Below are 18,686 nucleotides of genomic sequence, written 5' to 3' on the forward strand. Positions count from 1 at the left end.
CGAAGTATCATCAACGTTGTGAAAAAGATGCTGACGAGGAGTTTGGTACAGAGTGGACAGTAGATATGCGCAAATATCCTTGTTCGAGTCACGACGATCATACTGCATGAACACACCATTAGATGAAGCGGATACTTACCAGTACACCGCTAGTGATAGTAGCAACTATGATCAAGGTACATCGGAAGTACATGAGCTGGTCGTCGAGGGTTGACTGTGTTGGTCAGGGTCGTACAAGCTACATCTGATAGAAGTGGGAGGAATTGATCAGAACGACAGCAACATGACCATTAAAACGAACGTCGACATACACATGCGCCACAAAAGGCACACAGGCACTAAGTAGTTACTTTAGAAGAAGGATTTTTGTCTATCAAACGTATGTACGAGAAACAGCTCCAACAATACACAATTTCTAGACTCTGGAGTCTCGCTGACTGACCAGCGCTCTTAAGAGAGGTTGTTCTAAAACAAAAAAAAAGACGCATGGCAGCCCAAAACACCGGGGTGATGCATATGTAAGGAGAACGAAAGGAAAAAAAGGGAACAAACAAAAGAAGAGACTTGCTTAGAGAAGAGTGGCGCCCAAGAGGGTGGAGAGGGCGACGAGTCCGGTCATGACCAGAGGAGCAAAGGAGAGCTCTCCCATGCTAACGCGCGAGGCGGCACCGGTAGCAGTGGAAGAAGAGCTTGCGCTGCCAGTGCCGGTGGAAGAAGCGCCAGAGGCAGTGCGGGTAGCGGAACCGCTTCCAGCAGAGGCGGTGCTAACGGTGTCGGAGCCAGCGTCCTGAGAACCACCACCAGAAAGACCGGGACCCTTACCAGCACCAGAAGTCATGTACTTAGTAGCGTCACTGGGGATGGCGGGAAGATCCTCACCGGTGAAGTCACCAGTGTCCCAGGTGTCACTGGCGGGAGGGCAGGTCGAGGCAGTGCCGCTGGACTTGTAACCACCGTCACCAGAAGGAGCAGTGTTGTTAGAGAATGCAGCCTGGAGGTAGGTGAAGTCGTCGTTGGGGGTAACGCTGTCACCAGAGATCTGGACGAGACCGTAGTCGCTGCCCTCCTCAGAGTACTCGTACACGAGACCACCAGAGTAGACGCCAGTCATCTCAGAGTTGTACAGAGCCGAAACCTCCTCGAACTTACGGGTACCCTTGTTGCAGCCGTACTCGGAAAGGAAGAGGGGGAGACTGTAGTTGTTGTAGGTCTGAACCTTCTGGTCCCAACCAGAAATAGTGAAAGATGAGGGGTCGCACCACGAGTAGTCGTTGAAGGCGAAGAAGTCGCTGCGCTGGTCATCGGTACCGCAGTTCATGTACTGGGCAGTCTCGTAACGGTTGTCGCTGACATCAGCAGCGGAGTAACCGATGGGAATGGCGCGGTAGCCTCTGTTGTTGCGGTACTGCTTGAGATCACGAGTGACGGCCTTGATGTAGGGGGCGCAGTTGGTGGTGGTGTCGTCGTTGATGACCTCGTTACCAGAGAAGAAGAGGAGGGTGTTTGTGTAGTTGGCAAAGGCATCGACGGTAGCGAACAGACTCTGCAGGTAGACAGCGTTGTATGAGATGGCGGGCTTGTCACGTCTGAGCGAGTACAAGGGGGTGTTGACATCGAGCGCAACGTAGATGCCAGCGTCGGCAAGGGCGTTCATGCAGGTGTCGTGGTTGACAGAGTTGTCGACAGTGTAGACACGGATGGTGTTGATGCCGAGCTGCTTGAAGTACTTGATGTCTCTCATGCAGCCAGCCTCGTCGGCAAGGGGATCTTTGGCGTCCGAGGAGCCACCGGGCTGGTAGTCAACACCACGGATGTAGAAACGGTTGTTGCCAGCGAAGAAAGCGTTGCCCTTGACTGTGACGGTAGGAAGGCTGGTCGAAGAAGTGCCAGATGCTCTAGCCTGAAGAGTAGGGGTGGCGGCAGCCAGAGTTGCGCTCAAGGCGACGGATGCGGCAGCGATTGAAGCCTTCATGGTCAAATATGAGAATCCGAATATGTATCCAAAAGAAAATGTCGAATCAAAGGTCTAATGAGACAAGAAAAAAGCTCCCGGTAAACGAGTGACGGGAAACTGGTGAAAGAAGTCGAGTATTAAAAAGTCGAGTAAAGGCAGACTGCACAACGAGAGTGGCAGGAAAGATGATGGGACGAAGGCAGGCAGGGGATGATGAGTGGGTTTTGTTTGGCCCAGCAATTCAAAAGTGACAAGAAGCACGGGTCAAGCCTCAGCCGCTGTTGTCCATCGATCCGCGGCCAACCAAGCCCATCTCGGAAGCCCCTACCAAGACCTCGTTGAGTGTTCCTGTTTGATCGTCCGCTCGAGTCTTGACCAGGCAAGCAAGTTTAAGCAGCCTTGGATGTTTCTTGGAACATCCCTGCATTACCACGAAGACAACTCGAGAAGAATGCGCCTGCTTCTGATACCAAATCGTCCGGCAATGAACTTGTTTACTGATACCAAATCATCAAGTCTCTGCCACTTTCCACATCGTACAAGGTGGGGGTCTCCGTCACTCGCCTCAACGTGCTCCCCGTATTCTCCAGGGGAGCATTCTAAATTCAAATTGCGCTCCCGCCTGCTCTGAAACGCCACCGCCTTACAGTGTGATCAGCAATCCTCGGACACGATCGTCACTTCCCGCTATGTTGACCTGCAACTTCTCCGACAGTGGTGCGCGTCTTTTTGTGCTCGGCGTGAAAGCCTGTCATTGGCATTCTCGTTCTATGCTAATCTCTAATTTCGCTTGTGCGCGCTCTCCCTCCCATTTGCTCCACCACTCTGCCTTGCACAGCCATGATAGAAAATCATCCCAGCCATCCGAATGTTCAGCCAACCTAATGACACTCCGAAAATAAAAAACCCAGAAGAAAAGCAAGGTACACCTAGTAGTTGCGCCGCATGACGTTTTGAAAATCTCATGCACCATCGACCATAACATGGACGCCAAGACGGCTCCTGCAACATGCGAGTAGAAACGAAGGAAAAGGGCGATGTAGAAGGAAAAAAGAAAAAGAAAATCGTGCCCAAATACCAGTCAAAGTTTTTCACTTTGACTGGAATGGGTTACTACGAGAGTCGCTTTTGGATCTCCAGAACATTAGCTTACTCAAGCGATGCTCCTTCTTCCTCTTGCTCTCGTCGTGTACTGAAGGCGCAATGGCTGTCTGCGGACGTTGTTCTGTCCTCAAACTATGCCTGCTCTCGCCAAAGGAACCGCCCAGAAGCATGCTCAAGCTTTGAATGCTTGAACGTTTGCGACGGCGCTCAGAGGCCTGTACATCTGCCTGACCTTTGCCGCATGCTACCGATACAGGTCGCTCCATGGTCTCGCGACGGGGACTGGTCTGGTACATGGTGCTGATCATGGTGGAACGGCTGCTCGTCAATGAAGGAACGTCGTCAGTCGACATATACAGCTCGGGTGTTGGCTCTGCAGTGGTGAAGGAGCTCATGGTGCGGGCGTCGCCAATGGAAGAAGCCGATGTACCAAGACGTAGTGCATCAAATGATCCTTGATTGCGTGCAAGATCGGGAGATGAGAACGTCGATGCGACATTGGATGTAGGAGTGAGGGGAACGGTTTGTGACTGAGGAAGACCAAGACCCGTAACCTCTGCCGAGATGGTGCGGGCTCCGCTAGAATCGCTGGACTTTGTGACAGACGAGGTACGAGGCTCTTCATAGTCTGCCGCGATTCCAGACGTGGCTTCCTCGATGATAGTGTCCTCAACGACCGACGTGCGGGGCGGAGTAGGCATATGTTGGATGTAATCGTGAGACTGAGCACCCCTCAAAGAGCCTTGAGATTCAATACCCAGACCGTCGTCGAAGCTCCAATCGAAATTGTGTTCAAGTTGCTCATTGGCAGCGTCGACTACTTGGATTCCGGTGCCAAGTTCCTCATCCGCCTGGCTCGAAGTCTCGCAGATGCTGAGATCCTTGACGCCGTCAACAGCAGACTCATCTTCCTCTTCCTCGAACACGTCATCCATCGGTGATTGTGCTGGAGAGCTGGCTCTACCAGCAAACTCGAAGGGGACCAGAGCAGGGGCACTTTCCGTTCTACGATGGTAGTGCATGCCTGGTCCAACGAAATCTCTGGCCAAGCGACTGCTGTGAAGTTGTCTTCTCTTTGGAGCGGGACGTGATTGTTCCCAGCTCATAGTGGGTGTACCGTAGGGTCCAAGAGCGGCATCCAAATCAATCACAGGACTCGTGTCTTCACCGCCCGATGATGAAGATGAGAAGAAGGGGAAGAACGAGTCCGAGATCTCTGATCGTGGCGAGAGTATAGAAGGGCTGGTGATATCATCAGCATCAGTAAATGGATCCTGACCGAACAATGCATCAAGATCGGGTTCTTCTCCAAATGGTTCGGCGAGTTGAGGTCCTAGATCAGGAGTTTGCTCGCCACTCTCGCTTCCCTCTGCAGCATCACAAGTCTGCTTGAACTTCTTTGAGTCCTTGACTTTGCGGCCAAGAATAGAGGTTGCCCACTTCTTCACACGCTTTCGCGATGATTCTCTGTGCAAGCCCTGGTCGTGGATTTCGGACTTTCTACAAGGGATTTGAGAATCGTCGCTGACGACTGGCTCTTGCAGAGAAATAGTTGACGTTCCAATATCCGCTGATGCTGTCAATGAGATCAAAGGCTCACTTCGGCGGCGATCAAGCTTCAAGAATGTCTTCTTCTTGGAGAGTCGAGGGGAATCACTGGTAGCCTCCGGCGCAAAAGACAGGCTGCTGTTGTGAAGGTTGAAGCTTGGTGGAGACCTTTGAGTGATCGGCTCTGCGTTTGCAACAACTTCAGGCTCAATTGGCGGCATAGAACGAGGCGAGACTTCAGAAGCCAGGTCAGGAATCGTAATGATTGTCCTTCTAGGAGAAGGATTTCCAATACCACCAAGGCTGATGAGCGAAGACATGCTGTTTGCACCAGAGTGACCACGCACAGTTGATACAGAGCTGGCAGTGTCGGCGGAAACGGTGGAGAGTGGTCGAGGGATAAATTCGATCTTTTCTGAGAAGCCGACACGGGGCCTTGACGGGGGTCGTGCAATTGGCTCATCTGGGATACACCCAGATGGGGAAAAGACTGTCTTTAGGCTGTCGCTCGATTTACGTTCCTCGCACAGGGGTTTGGCAGGCGAAGGATATTGTGGTTGGAAAATTTGCTCAGTAGGCGTTTGTGGAACAGAAGTCTGAGGGCGTACATTGACGTCCCTCGGCTGGAGAATGCTGGCCAAGTCATGTCCAGAAATGGCGGCTGATCTACGATGGGCGTGTCCACGTCTCTTGGCTGGTGATCCACTCGTGTCTGGGAGAGGCAGTGTGTCGAGATGTCTTGAAGGGCTAGGTCCTAGCATTCCACCGATTCCCATTCGACTGTCTCCACCGACCAGCTCACTCGCTCCTCGACGATGTCCTGCGCTCTTTGGTGGGCTGGTAGGAGGTGTGAGGGTTGTCGGCGATGAAGGTTGATTGTCGAGACGGCCAGATGTGTCTGATGAGTTGAAGCTAAAGGTAGGCAGCGCCGAGGTCGACTGTCGCATTGAACGGGAACGGCCGTGATATCCACTGGGAGCCAGGTTCATTGAGGCGGGTCGTCTAGAGGTTGAGCTGGTAGATTGCTCTGTGGTGGGTCGAGGAGGGAAGACAAAGTCCGGCACGAGTTGCAAAGTCTCCTGGTCGGGTCTGTAGTGCTGGTCGCTCATGTGGTGACGGAAAGACATGGTCGTGGCCATAGCATCCAGGTCGTGAAGGCGAGTGGTGGGTGGTGAGTGGTGAGAAGGATGATATTAAAGCGAGGTAAAGTAGTGAGGCGCGCGCACGACGATGGAAGTCGTTATGATGTCGCCAGATAGCGTACAGGAATAGAAAGGATATTAATCTGTATGACCAGTCAGCACTGAAAGGTGGTGGGTGGTGGATAAGGCATACCAAACTGGAAACATGAGAGGCTCACAGAGCTAAATCACTTTGTTACGGGAGAACGAAGGCGCGCAAACAACAAATAATCAAAGCAAGCAGTATCTCGAATTAAAAAAGGAATGGACGCAGTCTCAACTACAGACAACTATTCGCAAGTCGTCCGAGAAGATCCCACAGAAAGAGGTTGTTAAACAAGAGGTCGAGGAGGAGGGGTCGCGGGAAGAGGGAGAAGCAAAGAGAAAGGTGAGGTTTGGAGGATGCAGATGCATGTACCAACTTGGAACTCGGCCTTGGCTGCCGCTTGGGCCAAACGCTAGGACAAAAATAATGAAGGCCGTTGCCCTCTGCCCGTTGCCAACTTGCCAAATCCCAGAGGGCGCCCATTTTGCATGCCATAATAACAATCGTCGTCTATTTCCCACGCGACTGCCGTGGCCTGCTCGCAAACGGTGCCTCCTGCTACTCCGAGTGATACCGCCCTGGTGATCTTCCATTGTCGCCATGTCTTTTTCCTCAGATTGCGTACCGTAGATTGCACGCTAGCCAGCGAATGACGGCGACTCGGAAACGCCCTGGTCACTTTAGATCGTTGCCGGGCAATAAAATACCAATATATTTTCGCTTTTCGCTGCCTGCCTTGCTTCCCAGCTTGGGCCGGCAGTACGAGCAGTGCCACTAACGATCCCACTACTGTATCTACGTATGCACTACGACAGACACAGCTCTCAGGCCATACGTTCCTGTCTTGTGTTATCTCGTTGCCATGATACCACAATTGCCAATCGCGTTGCCCATTCCCAATAGTAAGGCCGTTTGAACTCACGAACTACAGCAACTGTCCAAGTTTGTTGCACCTGCCAGCCAACTACGACATTGTTATCCATTATCGAATCCATCAATCATTTACCTATCTACCAGTTCAAGACCGTCTCAAAGGCGCATGGTCTGCATCCGAACTCAACACACCTGTCTCCACGCGTCAACCGACCAATCTTGTTTCAGAATGCAGGAGGCAGAGACCCTTCCCCACAGCGATCGACTCGCCCCAGGTTCCGTGCAATCAAACCATGGCGACTCTCTGACAAGTCTCTGCGGCCTCGACTGTCTGGTTCCTGAGTCGCAGAGGCAAATTCTCACGCAAAATGTTTCGGTCTGATTCATCTTCCGTCCGTCCGGTCTCTGCTTCTCGAAGGCATTACGATGCCATTACCCACGTCTTGCAGTTTCGCAATTCAGCTGGACGTCTCGGCCGAGGACTTCCGCGGCGCCTCTGACTTGCATCTGCAAGCTGCATGCTTATGCATATCGCCAGCACTCTTGGGGAGACTCGAATCCAACCAAACTCCGAGCTCGAGCCAGATTTTCACATGTTGCGCGCGCGCATGTACTCGTGACTACATGTACAGTGTGTGAGATGCTGTAACTAACTCGAATGCACACGCAAAAAGACTGCATCAGAACTGAGACATGATCTTCGTTGAGCAGTTATCTATAGCCAAAGGAATGTGTGGTATCTATGGTGTCTAGCGAGAGGGCTTGAACCGTTCAACTGCTGATAAGTAGGGTTGTAACCAAGCAGGGGATTTTTTTCTACAGTGTTGGTTCTTGCGGGATCTCGATGCCGGTGCATGCACGTTGTGCTATCTACGACAGAACACCCAGCGGATAAGCGGACGGGATTCTGTTGCCATCCTTAAGCATTATGCTAGGTACAACATCGTAGTTTCGAAAAGGTATCGACTGCCTAGCCCACACAGGTGGCTTTCTGATCTGCGTCAGAGCTTGGACCTCGTGCGCAATCTGTAGCAGTTTGGCTTCCGTCCAGGGTAAACCCATCAGCTCGAGACCGACAGGTACACCGATTGGGGCGGTCTTGGTGACAGGACTGAAGCCCGCGGGAAGCGCCAGAGATGGAAAACCAGTAACTCCAGCTAGGATCCCGTTGCGTCCGGATTGGGATGCTGCTCCAATCTTCACTGGGAGATTCTTTTGCTGTGGGTACATGATTGCGTCCAAATGGTCCGCTGCGAATGTTGCATGCAGGTGCCCGGTCAGCTCTTGAATGTTGCTCAAGGTTGTCTCATACTCTTTCTCGTCAGTACTCCCCTTCAGCACAGCCTTGATGAAGCCATACTGTTGTGGCAGCACAAGGAACGAGTTTCCCTCGCTGTAGAGATCTTCGAGTGAGGCAGGATGCTGGCCCTTAAGGCTGGCCCTCGAAAGATACTTATCAACCTCCTGCCTTAGCTCGAATATCTGAGTCTCACAAGAAGCAAGAATAGAGATTACGTTATAACTGGGATCGTTGATCGGTACAACAATGGCGCCGGCTTCTTGCAACCTCGCCATCATTGCGTCCATGGCTTCATTGACCGGATCGGTCTCATTGGTAGAGGTACGGTCGAAAAAGGTTTCGAGGACTCCGATTCTTTTACCCGTTAGGGAGCCAGAAGCAAGATCGGTGTAGTAATCTGTCCCGCGGATACCTTCAGGTACAAGTGCAGTACTGTTATCTTCCATGTCTGGCTGCGAGCTTGCAATTGCCGAAAGGGCGATGGCCAGATCTTCGACGCATCTTGCAATGGGTCCGACGGCATCTTGCGTATGCGAGTTCGGAACAACGCCGACTCGTGATATGAGGCCTCTGGTTGGACGCAGCCCGAAGAGACTGTTTGCGCTCGCTGGATTACGCACGCTATTTATCGTGTCTGTGCCCAAAGAGAGGACTGCGAATGATGCGGCAACACTGGCACCACTGCCTCCAGATGATCCGCCTGGGGTTCGCTCAGTGTCGTAGGGATTGACAGTCTGACCACCAAGCGAAGATACCGAGATGCCTTCCAAGGCGAGTTCTTGGAGATTTGTTTTTCCGAGTATGATGGCACCTGCATCTTTAAGTGCCTTGACAACCGCAGCATCGATCGAGGGCCTTGAGTCACGCAAAGCAAGGCTTCCGCTAGTTGTTGGTAGAGAGGCAGTGTCAAGATTGTCTTTCAAAAGCACGGGGACACAAAACAGCGGGCCTATGGTGGCATTCTTGGAAGCGAACAGTGCGTCTTGTTGTGAAGCAATTGACAGAGAATCCGGATCCAGAGAGATTATGGAATTGATTCTGCCGTGGTCCAAGGCTTCGATACGTGACAAGAAGCTAGAGACGATGTTTCGACAACTCTCGCCAGAATAGAGCGCATTGTGAACAGAAGCTATGGTTGCTTCTCGCGGATCAAACTGGTCTTGGCCACGTACGATAACCAGAACCGAAGCTGCAAATAATACTGCGCAGCATCTGAGAACTCGCAACTGCATTGTTGTAGCAACTACTCAGTCGTTGTCAGGACAAAGCTCAGAAGAAGTTGTTCCGGAGAGGTTGGAAGTGTATGACGATCTGCTTCGGCACATGTGCACGGCAGAGATTACTATCAACTGAGTACGGAGACTGCTGGCTCTCGCAGCCGTACGTGTAGATACCACAGACGTATGATTCATATGAATGCATGCACATTTGCTGTCAAGCGTCAGGCATGGTAGAGTTCAACGTACAAGAGAGTCATGACGATAACGTTGGACCATAACTCGGTGATGAGGGTACGCTGAGGCTCCCATACGATCACCATAACAATCATTAGAAACACAACATACACAGGCAATACAAGAAACGTGCAGCAACACATGCGAGTTCTTGGGTTGGTCATAAAGTGCTTGTGTGGCTATTTTGGTCTTCGGTGTGATGATTTACTCGGGTACTCTATGAATACAGCCTTTGCAAGCAGCGATCTCAATTTGCAACGGTTTGTGCTTGAGAAGCAGTGAATGAACCCGACTCTCCATGGTAACCGAGGCTCTTGTATATGCGAAGTGCTATCGTCCTGGACTGTCGAATACTGGCCGTAGCCTAGTTGGCTAGATGCAGCGATGCAGTCGTCGGATGGCCTGTCTACTGGTGTCTGAACTTCTTTGAACAGATGCGGTTCGTTCAAGCACCAGTCTTGGTAGTGCCAATCATTCCTTGCTCAACACCCTGAGCGCCTTCAAGACCTTCGAGTCCTTGATCTTGTAGCACATCAACATCCAGTTCCTGCATGACCTGGAGCACAACGTTGAGACTCTCGAAGAAGCCATTTACGGAGACACGAAGCATGCGGTTGGTGGTTGCACGGTAGATTGTGCGCAGTACGGTAGCATCCTCTTGTTCAGATGAAGGCTGAGTCGAGTGCACAGCGTCTAGCGAAGTGGTCGGGGCGGCATTGGTCAAGAGAGAGGCGCGAAGAGGATCGCCCTCGACAGCATTCGGTGGGTCATCTGACGGGGGATGAAGCGAAAAGTCACGGCGGACCAAAGGCGAGAGTTCCTGGTCGACTGAGAGAGTGCGAATGGCGGCGCTGGCCAGGCGGTGGGTAGGGAAGGGAATGTCGATTGTCCTAGGCCATGCGCATGAGCTTCATGGTTTCTTCCATCGGCCTGATCGGATTGATGAAGCTCACAGAGTACACGGAAACTCGTCGGACGTGGTCATGATGACTGTGAGATGGTATGTTCTGACCAAAAAGTCTTGCTCCCCGCATCCTCAGCGTGCCTTCCCAGTTGATCATGAGTTCGATCAAGCTCGCTCTTGGCGCTGTCTGTGACGTAGGCGCTTTATATGATCATTGGAGAGAACATGACTGGCTCATTGTCTTTCTTCACAAACACAACCATTGATCCTCTTTACCAACCTCTACCAATTCCTACACCTCGAGCATAATCGCAATCATGGCATCTCCCTCCGAGTTCCTCACCTTCTACCGTCGCACTGCTCGCCTTACAAGCCTGAGACAGTCTCGCATCGTACCAGCTTCTCCCCGCCGCACCTTCGTTTCGTCGACATGTCGCTACAGCAGCGGTGGTAAGCTCAGCACCGACGACAGCGTCGCGACTGAAGCATACCCCGATAGTGAGCACGCCACCGACAAGAAGGACAAGCTGGACATTCAGAGCGACACTGCCGCCAAAGGCCAAGAGTATGTGTTCCACCTTGTACAGGGATCCAAACATGACTGACGTTCCCTCAGGTCAAAGAGCCGTGGCGAGGGTGGTACTGCCACTCAGCGCAGAGATGCCAACAACAGCACCGCAAAGGCCAAGCAGGAGAACCCCGAGGCTCCAGATGTAGTCATTGGCATGCAGGATGAGAGAGGTGGAAAAGGTGCCTGAGTCTTGACGTTTAATGACCCTTTGATTCTGTACGATACTGAATGAGATGCCTCCATTGATATTTCCATTGTTTAAAAAGTCGATCCAGTGCCTGCCAACGCCTTCGCTATGCATACCAAATACAGCATCCAGTCTACAATCTCATCATGCCTTGTTCTTGGCGCTCCACTTCTTGACTCTCTTCTTGAGGTCTCCAACGCTTTGCTGCATGGGGTTGAGCTTCATGTCGCGAGCCATGCCAAGGTAGTCGTCGCCGTGCTTCTGGATCAGTCTCTCAATCCACTCTTCCTCGCGCTCACTCTGCTTTCTGGGCGCCTTCTTGATGGGTCGTGAAGCCTGTTCCTCGAGTTGTCTGACCACATCTGTTCTTGCGTCACCTCCTTGTCTTGCTCCGTCCAGGACACCGTGCTCATTGACGAATCCTTCCCAGCCTTCATGATCATTGTCCTCGACATCGTTCAGAGGGTCGTTGAGTGGGTTGGCCTTTCTCTCATCCAGAACTTGCAGAATGGCACCAGTCTCCGGGTCTCTCCTAATCTTCACTTCCGAGATGTTGATCTGAGTGGGTAGCTTTGTGCTGATGTTGAGGTTGTCGGGTGTGGGCTCGGGTGCAAGGCCATTGGCGGCCTCTTCTAAAGTCTTGGATGTCTTTTCAACACCGCCAGTAGGGTGGTTCAACTTGGACACAAGACCGAGACGACGGTAGTTTTGGCTGAGCGTTTCCTTTTGGTTCCTGGTACTGTCAGACTTTGCGCAGAAGTACGTCGTGAGTGCGCAATGCGACTTACCAGTTTGCTGCGATGATGGGGTTCTGCAACAACTTCTTCTTGGACTTTGCCTTTTTCGTGATCTTCGCGGTCGACGAGCGGTTCTTCTTCTTTTGCAATTCGCGACCCATGTTGAGTGATTTATCTGGTTGTTCAGAAAAATTATCGCCGGTCAAGCCGCCATCGAGAAAGTCGGACCCCGAAAATTTAGATCAAACACCCAAGCACTTTCCCCATGTTTGCACGCCTTATCTTATCGCTCCACCTCGGACCCCCCGTTCAGTACAAGTAGTGTACAACTTGCCAATCCACACTGACGATTGGATTTAATTGTTCTGATCGCATCGGAAATGGCAATCATGAGCCGTGTATATGCCATCCTGTTGGTCGTTCTTGTAGCTTTGTGCCAAATCATCGCTGCACAATCCGAGAAGATCCCCGTGGGAGACCTCTCATCTGCAGAGATCGAGGAACAGATCCAGGTTGGTCCATTCTTATCGAATGCTAGACATTGATCTAGATATGAATCCGTATGCTCATTATCGTTAGCAATGTCCATTGGTCCAGACTCTCAATGCACACAAGGCATCTACTGCCCATGAGGCCGCTACAGGCTTTACAGCCAGAGCATTCGCCGTCTTGTTCCCCGGCTCTCCTGCTGTCAACACACTCCTGTTCGTTTGTGCAGTCTGGCATCTCATGGTCTCCTCACTGATGACCGTATAGGAGCGTTCTTTACATTTCTGGACCTCCCAACTTCTTGCTGGCTCTGTGCCCCTCAGATATTGACCCAGCATCCTTGAACACCATGGTTGCCTTTGCCTTCGGTGGTCTAATGGGAGACACTCTTTTCCATCTCCTTCCCGAGATCTTCGTTGGCGAGGACAGTCCTGAGCATGTCACTCTGGTTGTCGCCGATGGCAACAAGAACATCTTGCTCGGCATTGCTATCATGGTGGGATTCGTCAGTTTTGTCATCCTCGACAAGGCTATCCGTATTGCCTCTGGAGGTGACGAAGGTCACGGTCACTCTCACGGTCACGCTCATGGCAAGATCGAGGGCGGCGAAAAGGCAGCTGCGTCAGCCAAAGCATCTGGTTCCGAGAAGGATCAAACCGAAGGCCTGCGTCAACGCAACGGCGAGAAGGCATCTGTCGTACCTGTTGAACAACAGCAGGAAAGTGGTCCCAGCTCCAACAGAGGTTACCTTAACATTATTGCCGATTTCACTCACAACATCACTGATGGTCTTGCCATGGCATCCTCATTCTATGCTTCTCCTACTGTCGGAGCATTGACAACCACTGCCGTCTTTTTCCACGAGGTCAGTCTCATATTCGTAAGTATCAAGAACTTTGGCTCAGAACATCACAGGTCCCTCACGAGGTCGGCGATTTCGCTCTCCTGATCCAATCCGGCTTCTCCAAGCGCGCAGCAATCGGAGCACAATTCCTGACCGCTGCAGGTGCCCTGACCGGTGCACTGATGGGCATCGCAGTTCAAGAGTACGGCGGCAATGCAGCCGATGCTATTTCCACTCCTGGACTCTTCGGTACCAGTCTTCACTGGGGTGACCTTTTGTTGCCTTGGACTGCCGGCACATTCATGTTTGTAGGCATGAGCGTTGTGCCTGAACTCATGGAGACTGGACCTAACAAGGTTGCCGAGGTCAAGAAGATTGTCACCCAGTTGGTGGCTATTGCTGCTGGAGCTGGTATCATGATTGCGTAAGTTGACCGCTATTTAATCCTACCAATCTGCAATACTGACGAAATCCTCAGCATCTCGTGGTCGTAATCGGTTCATCAAGTCAGCTTTGTACATGTCAAATATCAACAATCTCACTTCGAGTGTGAATATTGGGAATAGAAGAAGCCTGGAAAAAGGACTCATATTGAATATAGCATAACAGGGGCATTAATGCATGTCTACCTTAAGACCTGAGTCGTTGATAGGGGTATCGTAGCGAAAAGCGGGAAAATTAGACAGACAGCCAGCAGTCTTTTTACTTTCCATCAAACCGGAAAACCTGGGCCCCGTGGTGTAACGCATGTAAACAGAAACCAAACATGAAACAAGAAGACGTGGGGAAGTCGCCAGAGAGAACATTGAAAGAGATTTGTCGTGAGCAGAGCAATGGCCGGGCAATCAGTCTTCCCAGATGGTTTCGAGGTCAAGGTCTACTGTCCTCTCACCACCGCAGATGCTCCATCTCTTCCGGCCAGCGTCTCCGCCTCTTCTGCCAAAGCCGAAGCCGACGCTTCTGTGGCCTGGAAGATCCAAACTGCCCCTTCGTCGAGGCTCGTTGTCATCTCCTTGTTCCTCTGCTTCTGCTGCAGCGCGCTGCTTGGCCGCACGGTCGGCCTCAATGGCTTCCCATTCTAAATCGGGATTGTCTTCGATGGTCTCCAGGGAAGAAATACTGGGAGATCTCGAGCGGGCGGATGATGGTGTGGTAGAGATGCTCGAAAAGGAAGAATTGCTGGAGTAGTGATGTAGTTGAGGAAAGTTTTCGGTAAAGCGGGCGCTAGGTACTGAGGGCGAAGAAGTGGCAGACACTGAGCGAGAAGTTGCAGCCGAAGGAGTGAGCGAATGCAGAGGGGAAGATGGTCGTTGGCGGCGCACGGAGAGGGAACGTCCGAACGGGGCAGTTTGTGATGTGTTGTCGGGGAGTGATCGCGGGGTGATGTTGAGCTCGGCATCTTCGGAAATGCTTTGGAAGGCTCCATCGTAGGAAGAAGATTGTTGTGCGTAGGCCGACTCGTCCAGTGGAGATCGTGGTCGGAACGGAGAGGTCGGGCGCATGTTTGGTGAGTAGGGCTGTCGCGGAGACAGGGAGGACATGGGGCTCGATGGACGCAGCAATGGCGAGGCTGAAGGTGAGGAAGAATATTGGTGGCCAGCCGAGTGGACCGAAGGTAGTGAGTGGGCTCGCGGCGCCATGGGAGGAGCAAGCGCAGAGGCGTGGGATCTGGAGCGCAAATGGGGTCGTGTATAGGGGGACTGGTTCCGCGGTCGCAGAGGCAGAGGCAGGCTGTTTGTGCTGTTGTTGTCCTGGTCCTTGTCCTTGTCCTGGTTGTGGGGCAGAGACTGAGAAGATTTGTCGCTGTTTGGAGCTGCAGGCACAGGCGGCTTCTTCAGAGGACTTGCCGGATACGTCGGCGCATGCGAGCGAGGTTGCACAGCGCTTTTGTCGTCCATGGGCGTATCAACAAACTTCAGCTGGCCGCTGCCCGTCGCCCCGAGTAAGGAATCCACTCGGTCCATTATGTGACGTGGGTGGTTACGACCGTTTGCTGTCCCTCGGATCTCTCGTACAAACCGTTCCGAGATGTCTCTCCCAATACGAGTAGAATAAGTATTGAACACCCGAGAGTCTGTCTGCAGACGCTGCTTGTTTGTCGCGGCTTCGGGCGCAGAGAGAGATTCGCTCCTATGGAAGCGGGTGGCAGTCTTCGCTTATTTGAAGAAGGTGGGAGAAACTTCACCGCAGGGGTCAAGACATGAGCGCCCCATCCACGAGACTCGACAAACAGGTGCTAAATGTCTCAGCTGCGCGTCCGCCGTCGGCCTTTCCCAAATCACAGCATGGCGCTGCACGAAACCCAACAACAAAATAACAATCAAAACACGCTCCGAACTTGCCGTTCGTCATGCATCTAGAGGTCTGCACGAGGCACGTAGGAATCACTGCTCTGCTCCACATTCGTCCCTTGGAAGGTTTGCTCAAATTTGTGCCCTGAAGAAAGCCAAGCGTCTCGGCCCAGACCAAATGACCTCGAGAACGTCTTTTGCTGATGGTCATTTCTATTCATACCCGTCATCCCTTGATCTTCGAACGACTGCCTGTCTTGATCTCCTAAATAGCTACGTCTTCTATTGACTAAGCGACATGAGATAACGTGAACAACGACACTGTCAGGTACATCTCTCATCATCGTCTTGAACCTTATCCTCGATATCCAAGTGCAACAGGTACAACCTCATAAACATATCGCTAGAGATCTCGTCCTAGCAACGACTCTGAGCTGTAAAAGTCAGGTCAGCCGTGGCATCTATGGTATTCATTGTATTTCTTTTTCTTGTTCTCTGATCAACCTTGGAAGAAGAGTGTCATCACGACACAAAAGACCAAAACACGGCAAGAATCCGTCTGACCAACGCCTTGTTTCTCCCAAAGGTGTCCATACAGATTCCGTCATGAACAAGGTGGAATAATGGCACTTCCTGCCGTGCAATGTATCCGTTGGCGTGCGAGATTCATTCAGGTAGACGTCAACAGATGGACGACAGTCAAACAGGGCAGTGTCATCGAGCAAGCAGTCAGGTAAAATGGGTCGGACTATGAGATGTATTTCCAAAACTCCATCACCCCTCCGGTGAAATCGTCGTGGTGTCGTTTGTTTGCACATGGGCGTTTGCACACTATCCACGAGTCCAAGTCCGCGCCATCCACAACAAACGAACCTTTTCTCTTTTGGCTGTCTGGTTTCCGCGCATGTAAGACAAGAGCTTATCGTAGCATTACTACCTCATCATCAACATGTTCCTCACCTACATTATTCTCTTCTTCTTGTCCTTGGTCGGCGATGCACTGGGCCAGATAACAGCAGCACCTTCGTACCCAATTCTCGCAGACCCCTGGCACTCGAGGGTTGGGCTGCTGATCCAGAAGCGCGCAGCCGTGACTTGGTGTGATTCTAGCAGCAAGTGTGAGTCAACCACTGTTCTGTTCTTCAGTTGCTATATACTCAACATCTTCTAGTCTACTGCTTCCTGCCAGCCGCCTGTGTGTCTGGCCGCGATGGGTATGGGCTCCTCCCATTTCCAATCGGTTCGAAACAACGACTGACTGCATAGATTCATTGGTTGTTGCACTGCCATTGGCACCACCTGTGCGCCCCGTACAGAATGTATTGACTACACATCCGGCCTCCCAACTCCTTGCGACTACGTCACCGGATCATGTGTCTATTGGTAAGCATTTCATATTGTCTCTATCTTGCTACGCCAACTGAACATCCCTAGCTCGGACTCCAATCTTCCCTTCTGTACCACGCAATACCGAGACAACAAATACGTTCTGGGTTGCGGCACCGAGCACTTGACTACTACGTACACCAATACGGGTACTGATACGAAGAGTGCAATTCTCGCATTTCCCACAGCAGTTGCTTTGCCTACAAGCATAGCATCTGCACTCTCGACTACAAGCAGTTCTTCCACGCCTTCGGCTGCACCTAGCTCTACCTCCCTTGCCACGAAGACAAGCTCTGCTAATGATCCCGAAGCACCTTCGTCACAGCCGTCAGGAGAGTTGTCTGTATCACCATCTTTGTTGGCGTCTTCAACAACATCTCCTACGTCGCCGAGCAAAGCTATTGATACTTCTGCATCTACTCTGGCGGCTTCAAACAGTTCCATGGCCAGCTCTCGCGGACTGATAATTGGCGTAGTAATTGGAGCAGCGGCTGGCTCTATCATCCTCCTATCGGTGATCTTCATACTCTGGAAGTGCTGGAAGCGTCGTAGAGCTGCTGGAGGAAGAAGCTCAAAGGAAGAGTCAAACAAGGCCGGCTACTCCCTAGGCACAAACGAGGACAGCGTCACGGAGCACAATAATGGCCCACATGGTGTAGCTGGCGAACAAGTAGATTCACACGGTCCAGGTGAATTAGAGGAGGAACTACGTCGTGCGACCGAACGCATGCCCGGTGTTGAACATGCCTATAGTGCCACTCCTGGACTAGGATCTTCTGTCCAACACGAGAATCATCAGCCGTACTCACCTGAGGATGTTCGCGGAGCAGCTGAGGCACCTGCGGATGCTCCTGTCTGGCCTTCCCCTAATCCGACCACAATGACGAGCCCAACACCATCCAACTCATCACTGTGGATGGTGAGTCCTGCCATTGGAACACCCAGAGCTCCATCGCAGTACACTGCATACAAGCCCTTCACTCCGTCCTCGGACTATTCCAACAATGGTCAGCCACCGTCCAGCCTTCCTCGATCGAGATATGGAGGCGGAGATGTAACACAAGAGTCACCTTTGGCAGAGCTGGAGGCACATGAGGTTGGTAGAGCACAGTGAGCTGCAATTGTAAGAGGCTATATTTCCCAAAGTGCTGCAACGGAGGTATGGGATGCGTCTGGATCTGGAGGAGTTTAGGAGAGTACAGCCTACAAAGTTACGATGTTCATGAGAAGGTTTAAAGTCCTGTAGCCCGAAATGGTCTTCTCAAAGATTCTGAATTTTGTAACAATGCCAACGAGTTTTGCGACTTTATTTTGATATGCTCAGTGCAGCGAGTAGTAGGAAAAAGGTTCGATTTTGAGAATTAGACACAGGCGTAGGAAGAAGGGGGCGGGCTTCAGCGAAGCGTTTATTGTCTCATGGTTCTCAGACCGTCTCTGGTGGGGGCAGCGGCGCGCTTGAAGCTCTGTAAATGGTCAGAAGGTGTCTGAGAAGCGAGAGTGCAATGGATGGCTAGACGCACGTTGTCGCACTCCTCCCAGGCTCTACCGGCACCGAAACCAAAGCCGACGAATGCGGGCCATGCGCGGCGCTTGAAGAGGAGGACGGAGAAGATGACACCGAACGAGGCACCGAGGGTAGAGCGGATGAGCATGGTGCTCAGGCAGTGGTCCCACTAACATGGCATAGTCAGTAAGTAGATGGCAATTGATCGAGTAGGTGGTCGCATGCCTTCTCATTGAGGAGGGCCTCGCTCATGGGTCTGTTAGAGCGCAGAGAGCCAGGGGCCGAGGGCGATGAGGGAGCAACAGAGTCGGAC

General features: G+C 52.0%; 10 protein-coding genes across 10 annotated transcripts; 3 read left to right on the top strand and 7 right to left on the bottom strand.

The window, feature by feature from the left end:
* Nucleotides 1-475: 475 nt before the first annotated feature.
* Nucleotides 476-2,135, bottom strand: M438DRAFT_348662 (beta-glucanosyltransferase). The gene has a single exon (XM_029906197.1). The coding sequence runs from the start codon at nt 1,970-1,972 to the stop codon at nt 569-571; it is 1,404 nt and encodes a 467-aa protein (XP_029756925.1). The 5' UTR covers nt 1,973-2,135; the 3' UTR covers nt 476-568.
* A 910-nt stretch (nt 2,136-3,045) lies between these two features.
* Nucleotides 3,046-5,733, bottom strand: M438DRAFT_377318 (uncharacterized protein; the record flags this gene model as incomplete). The annotated part of the gene is made up of 1 exon (XM_029908725.1): nt 3,046-5,733. The coding sequence occupies one exon, from the start codon at nt 5,731-5,733 to the stop codon at nt 3,046-3,048; it is 2,688 nt and encodes an 895-aa protein (XP_029756926.1).
* Nucleotides 5,734-7,576: 1,843 nt separating this feature from the next.
* M438DRAFT_377319 (amidase signature enzyme) lies at nt 7,577-9,502 on the bottom strand (the record flags this gene model as incomplete). The annotated part of the gene is made up of 2 exons (XM_029908726.1): nt 7,577-9,160; nt 9,473-9,502. 2 exons carry the CDS (start codon nt 9,500-9,502, stop codon nt 7,577-7,579), a joined length of 1,614 nt encoding a protein of 537 aa, XP_029756927.1.
* Nucleotides 9,503-9,524: 22 nt separating this feature from the next.
* M438DRAFT_325813 (Pcc1-domain-containing protein) lies at nt 9,525-10,445 on the bottom strand (the record flags this gene model as incomplete). Its single annotated transcript, XM_029903105.1, has 3 exons — nt 9,525-10,115; nt 10,215-10,350; nt 10,414-10,445. The coding sequence occupies 3 exons, from the start codon at nt 10,443-10,445 to the stop codon at nt 9,906-9,908; spliced, it is 378 nt and encodes a 125-aa protein (XP_029756928.1). The 3' UTR covers nt 9,525-9,905.
* A 413-nt stretch (nt 10,446-10,858) lies between these two features.
* Nucleotides 10,859-11,116, top strand: M438DRAFT_241085 (uncharacterized protein; the record flags this gene model as incomplete). Its single annotated transcript, XM_029899537.1, has 2 exons — nt 10,859-10,929; nt 10,981-11,116. Coding segments are annotated over 2 exons (207 nt in total), but the record flags the coding sequence as incomplete, so codon positions are not given.
* On the bottom strand, nt 10,883-12,071 carry M438DRAFT_368468 (60S ribosomal subunit biogenesis protein-like protein Nop16). The gene is made up of 2 exons (XM_029908045.1): nt 11,911-12,071; nt 10,883-11,855 (listed from the first exon to the last, which is right to left on the bottom strand). Exons 1-2 carry the CDS (start codon nt 12,018-12,020, stop codon nt 11,267-11,269), a joined length of 699 nt encoding a protein of 232 aa, XP_029756930.1. The 5' UTR covers nt 12,021-12,071; the 3' UTR covers nt 10,883-11,266.
* A 177-nt stretch (nt 12,072-12,248) lies between these two features.
* On the top strand, nt 12,249-13,686 carry M438DRAFT_377323 (Zip-domain-containing protein; the record flags this gene model as incomplete). The annotated part of the gene is made up of 5 exons (XM_029908727.1): nt 12,249-12,371; nt 12,439-12,563; nt 12,616-13,213; nt 13,264-13,616; nt 13,671-13,686. 5 exons carry the CDS (start codon nt 12,249-12,251, stop codon nt 13,684-13,686), a joined length of 1,215 nt encoding a protein of 404 aa, XP_029756931.1.
* Nucleotides 13,687-14,037: 351 nt separating this feature from the next.
* On the bottom strand, nt 14,038-15,090 carry M438DRAFT_281196 (uncharacterized protein; the record flags this gene model as incomplete). The annotated part of the gene is made up of 1 exon (XM_029901222.1): nt 14,038-15,090. The coding sequence occupies one exon, from the start codon at nt 15,088-15,090 to the stop codon at nt 14,038-14,040; it is 1,053 nt and encodes a 350-aa protein (XP_029756932.1).
* Nucleotides 15,091-16,426: 1,336 nt separating this feature from the next.
* Nucleotides 16,427-18,129, top strand: M438DRAFT_385650 (uncharacterized protein). The gene is made up of 4 exons (XM_029908975.1): nt 16,427-16,601; nt 16,655-16,697; nt 16,750-16,866; nt 16,918-18,129. Exons 1-4 carry the CDS (start codon nt 16,433-16,435, stop codon nt 17,981-17,983), a joined length of 1,395 nt encoding a protein of 464 aa, XP_029756933.1. The 5' UTR covers nt 16,427-16,432; the 3' UTR covers nt 17,984-18,129.
* M438DRAFT_348667 (uncharacterized protein) lies at nt 17,970-18,526 on the bottom strand. The gene is made up of 2 exons (XM_029906198.1): nt 18,390-18,526; nt 17,970-18,332 (listed from the first exon to the last, which is right to left on the bottom strand). Exons 1-2 carry the CDS (start codon nt 18,519-18,521, stop codon nt 18,276-18,278), a joined length of 189 nt encoding a protein of 62 aa, XP_029756934.1. The 5' UTR covers nt 18,522-18,526; the 3' UTR covers nt 17,970-18,275.
* Between the last annotated feature and the right edge of the window lie 160 nt (nt 18,527-18,686).

Source organism: Aureobasidium pullulans, assembly GCF_000721785.1.
Source record: "Aureobasidium pullulans EXF-150 unplaced genomic scaffold scaffold_23, whole genome shotgun sequence".
NCBI lineage: Eukaryota > Fungi > Ascomycota > Dothideomycetes > Dothideales > Saccotheciaceae > Aureobasidium > Aureobasidium pullulans.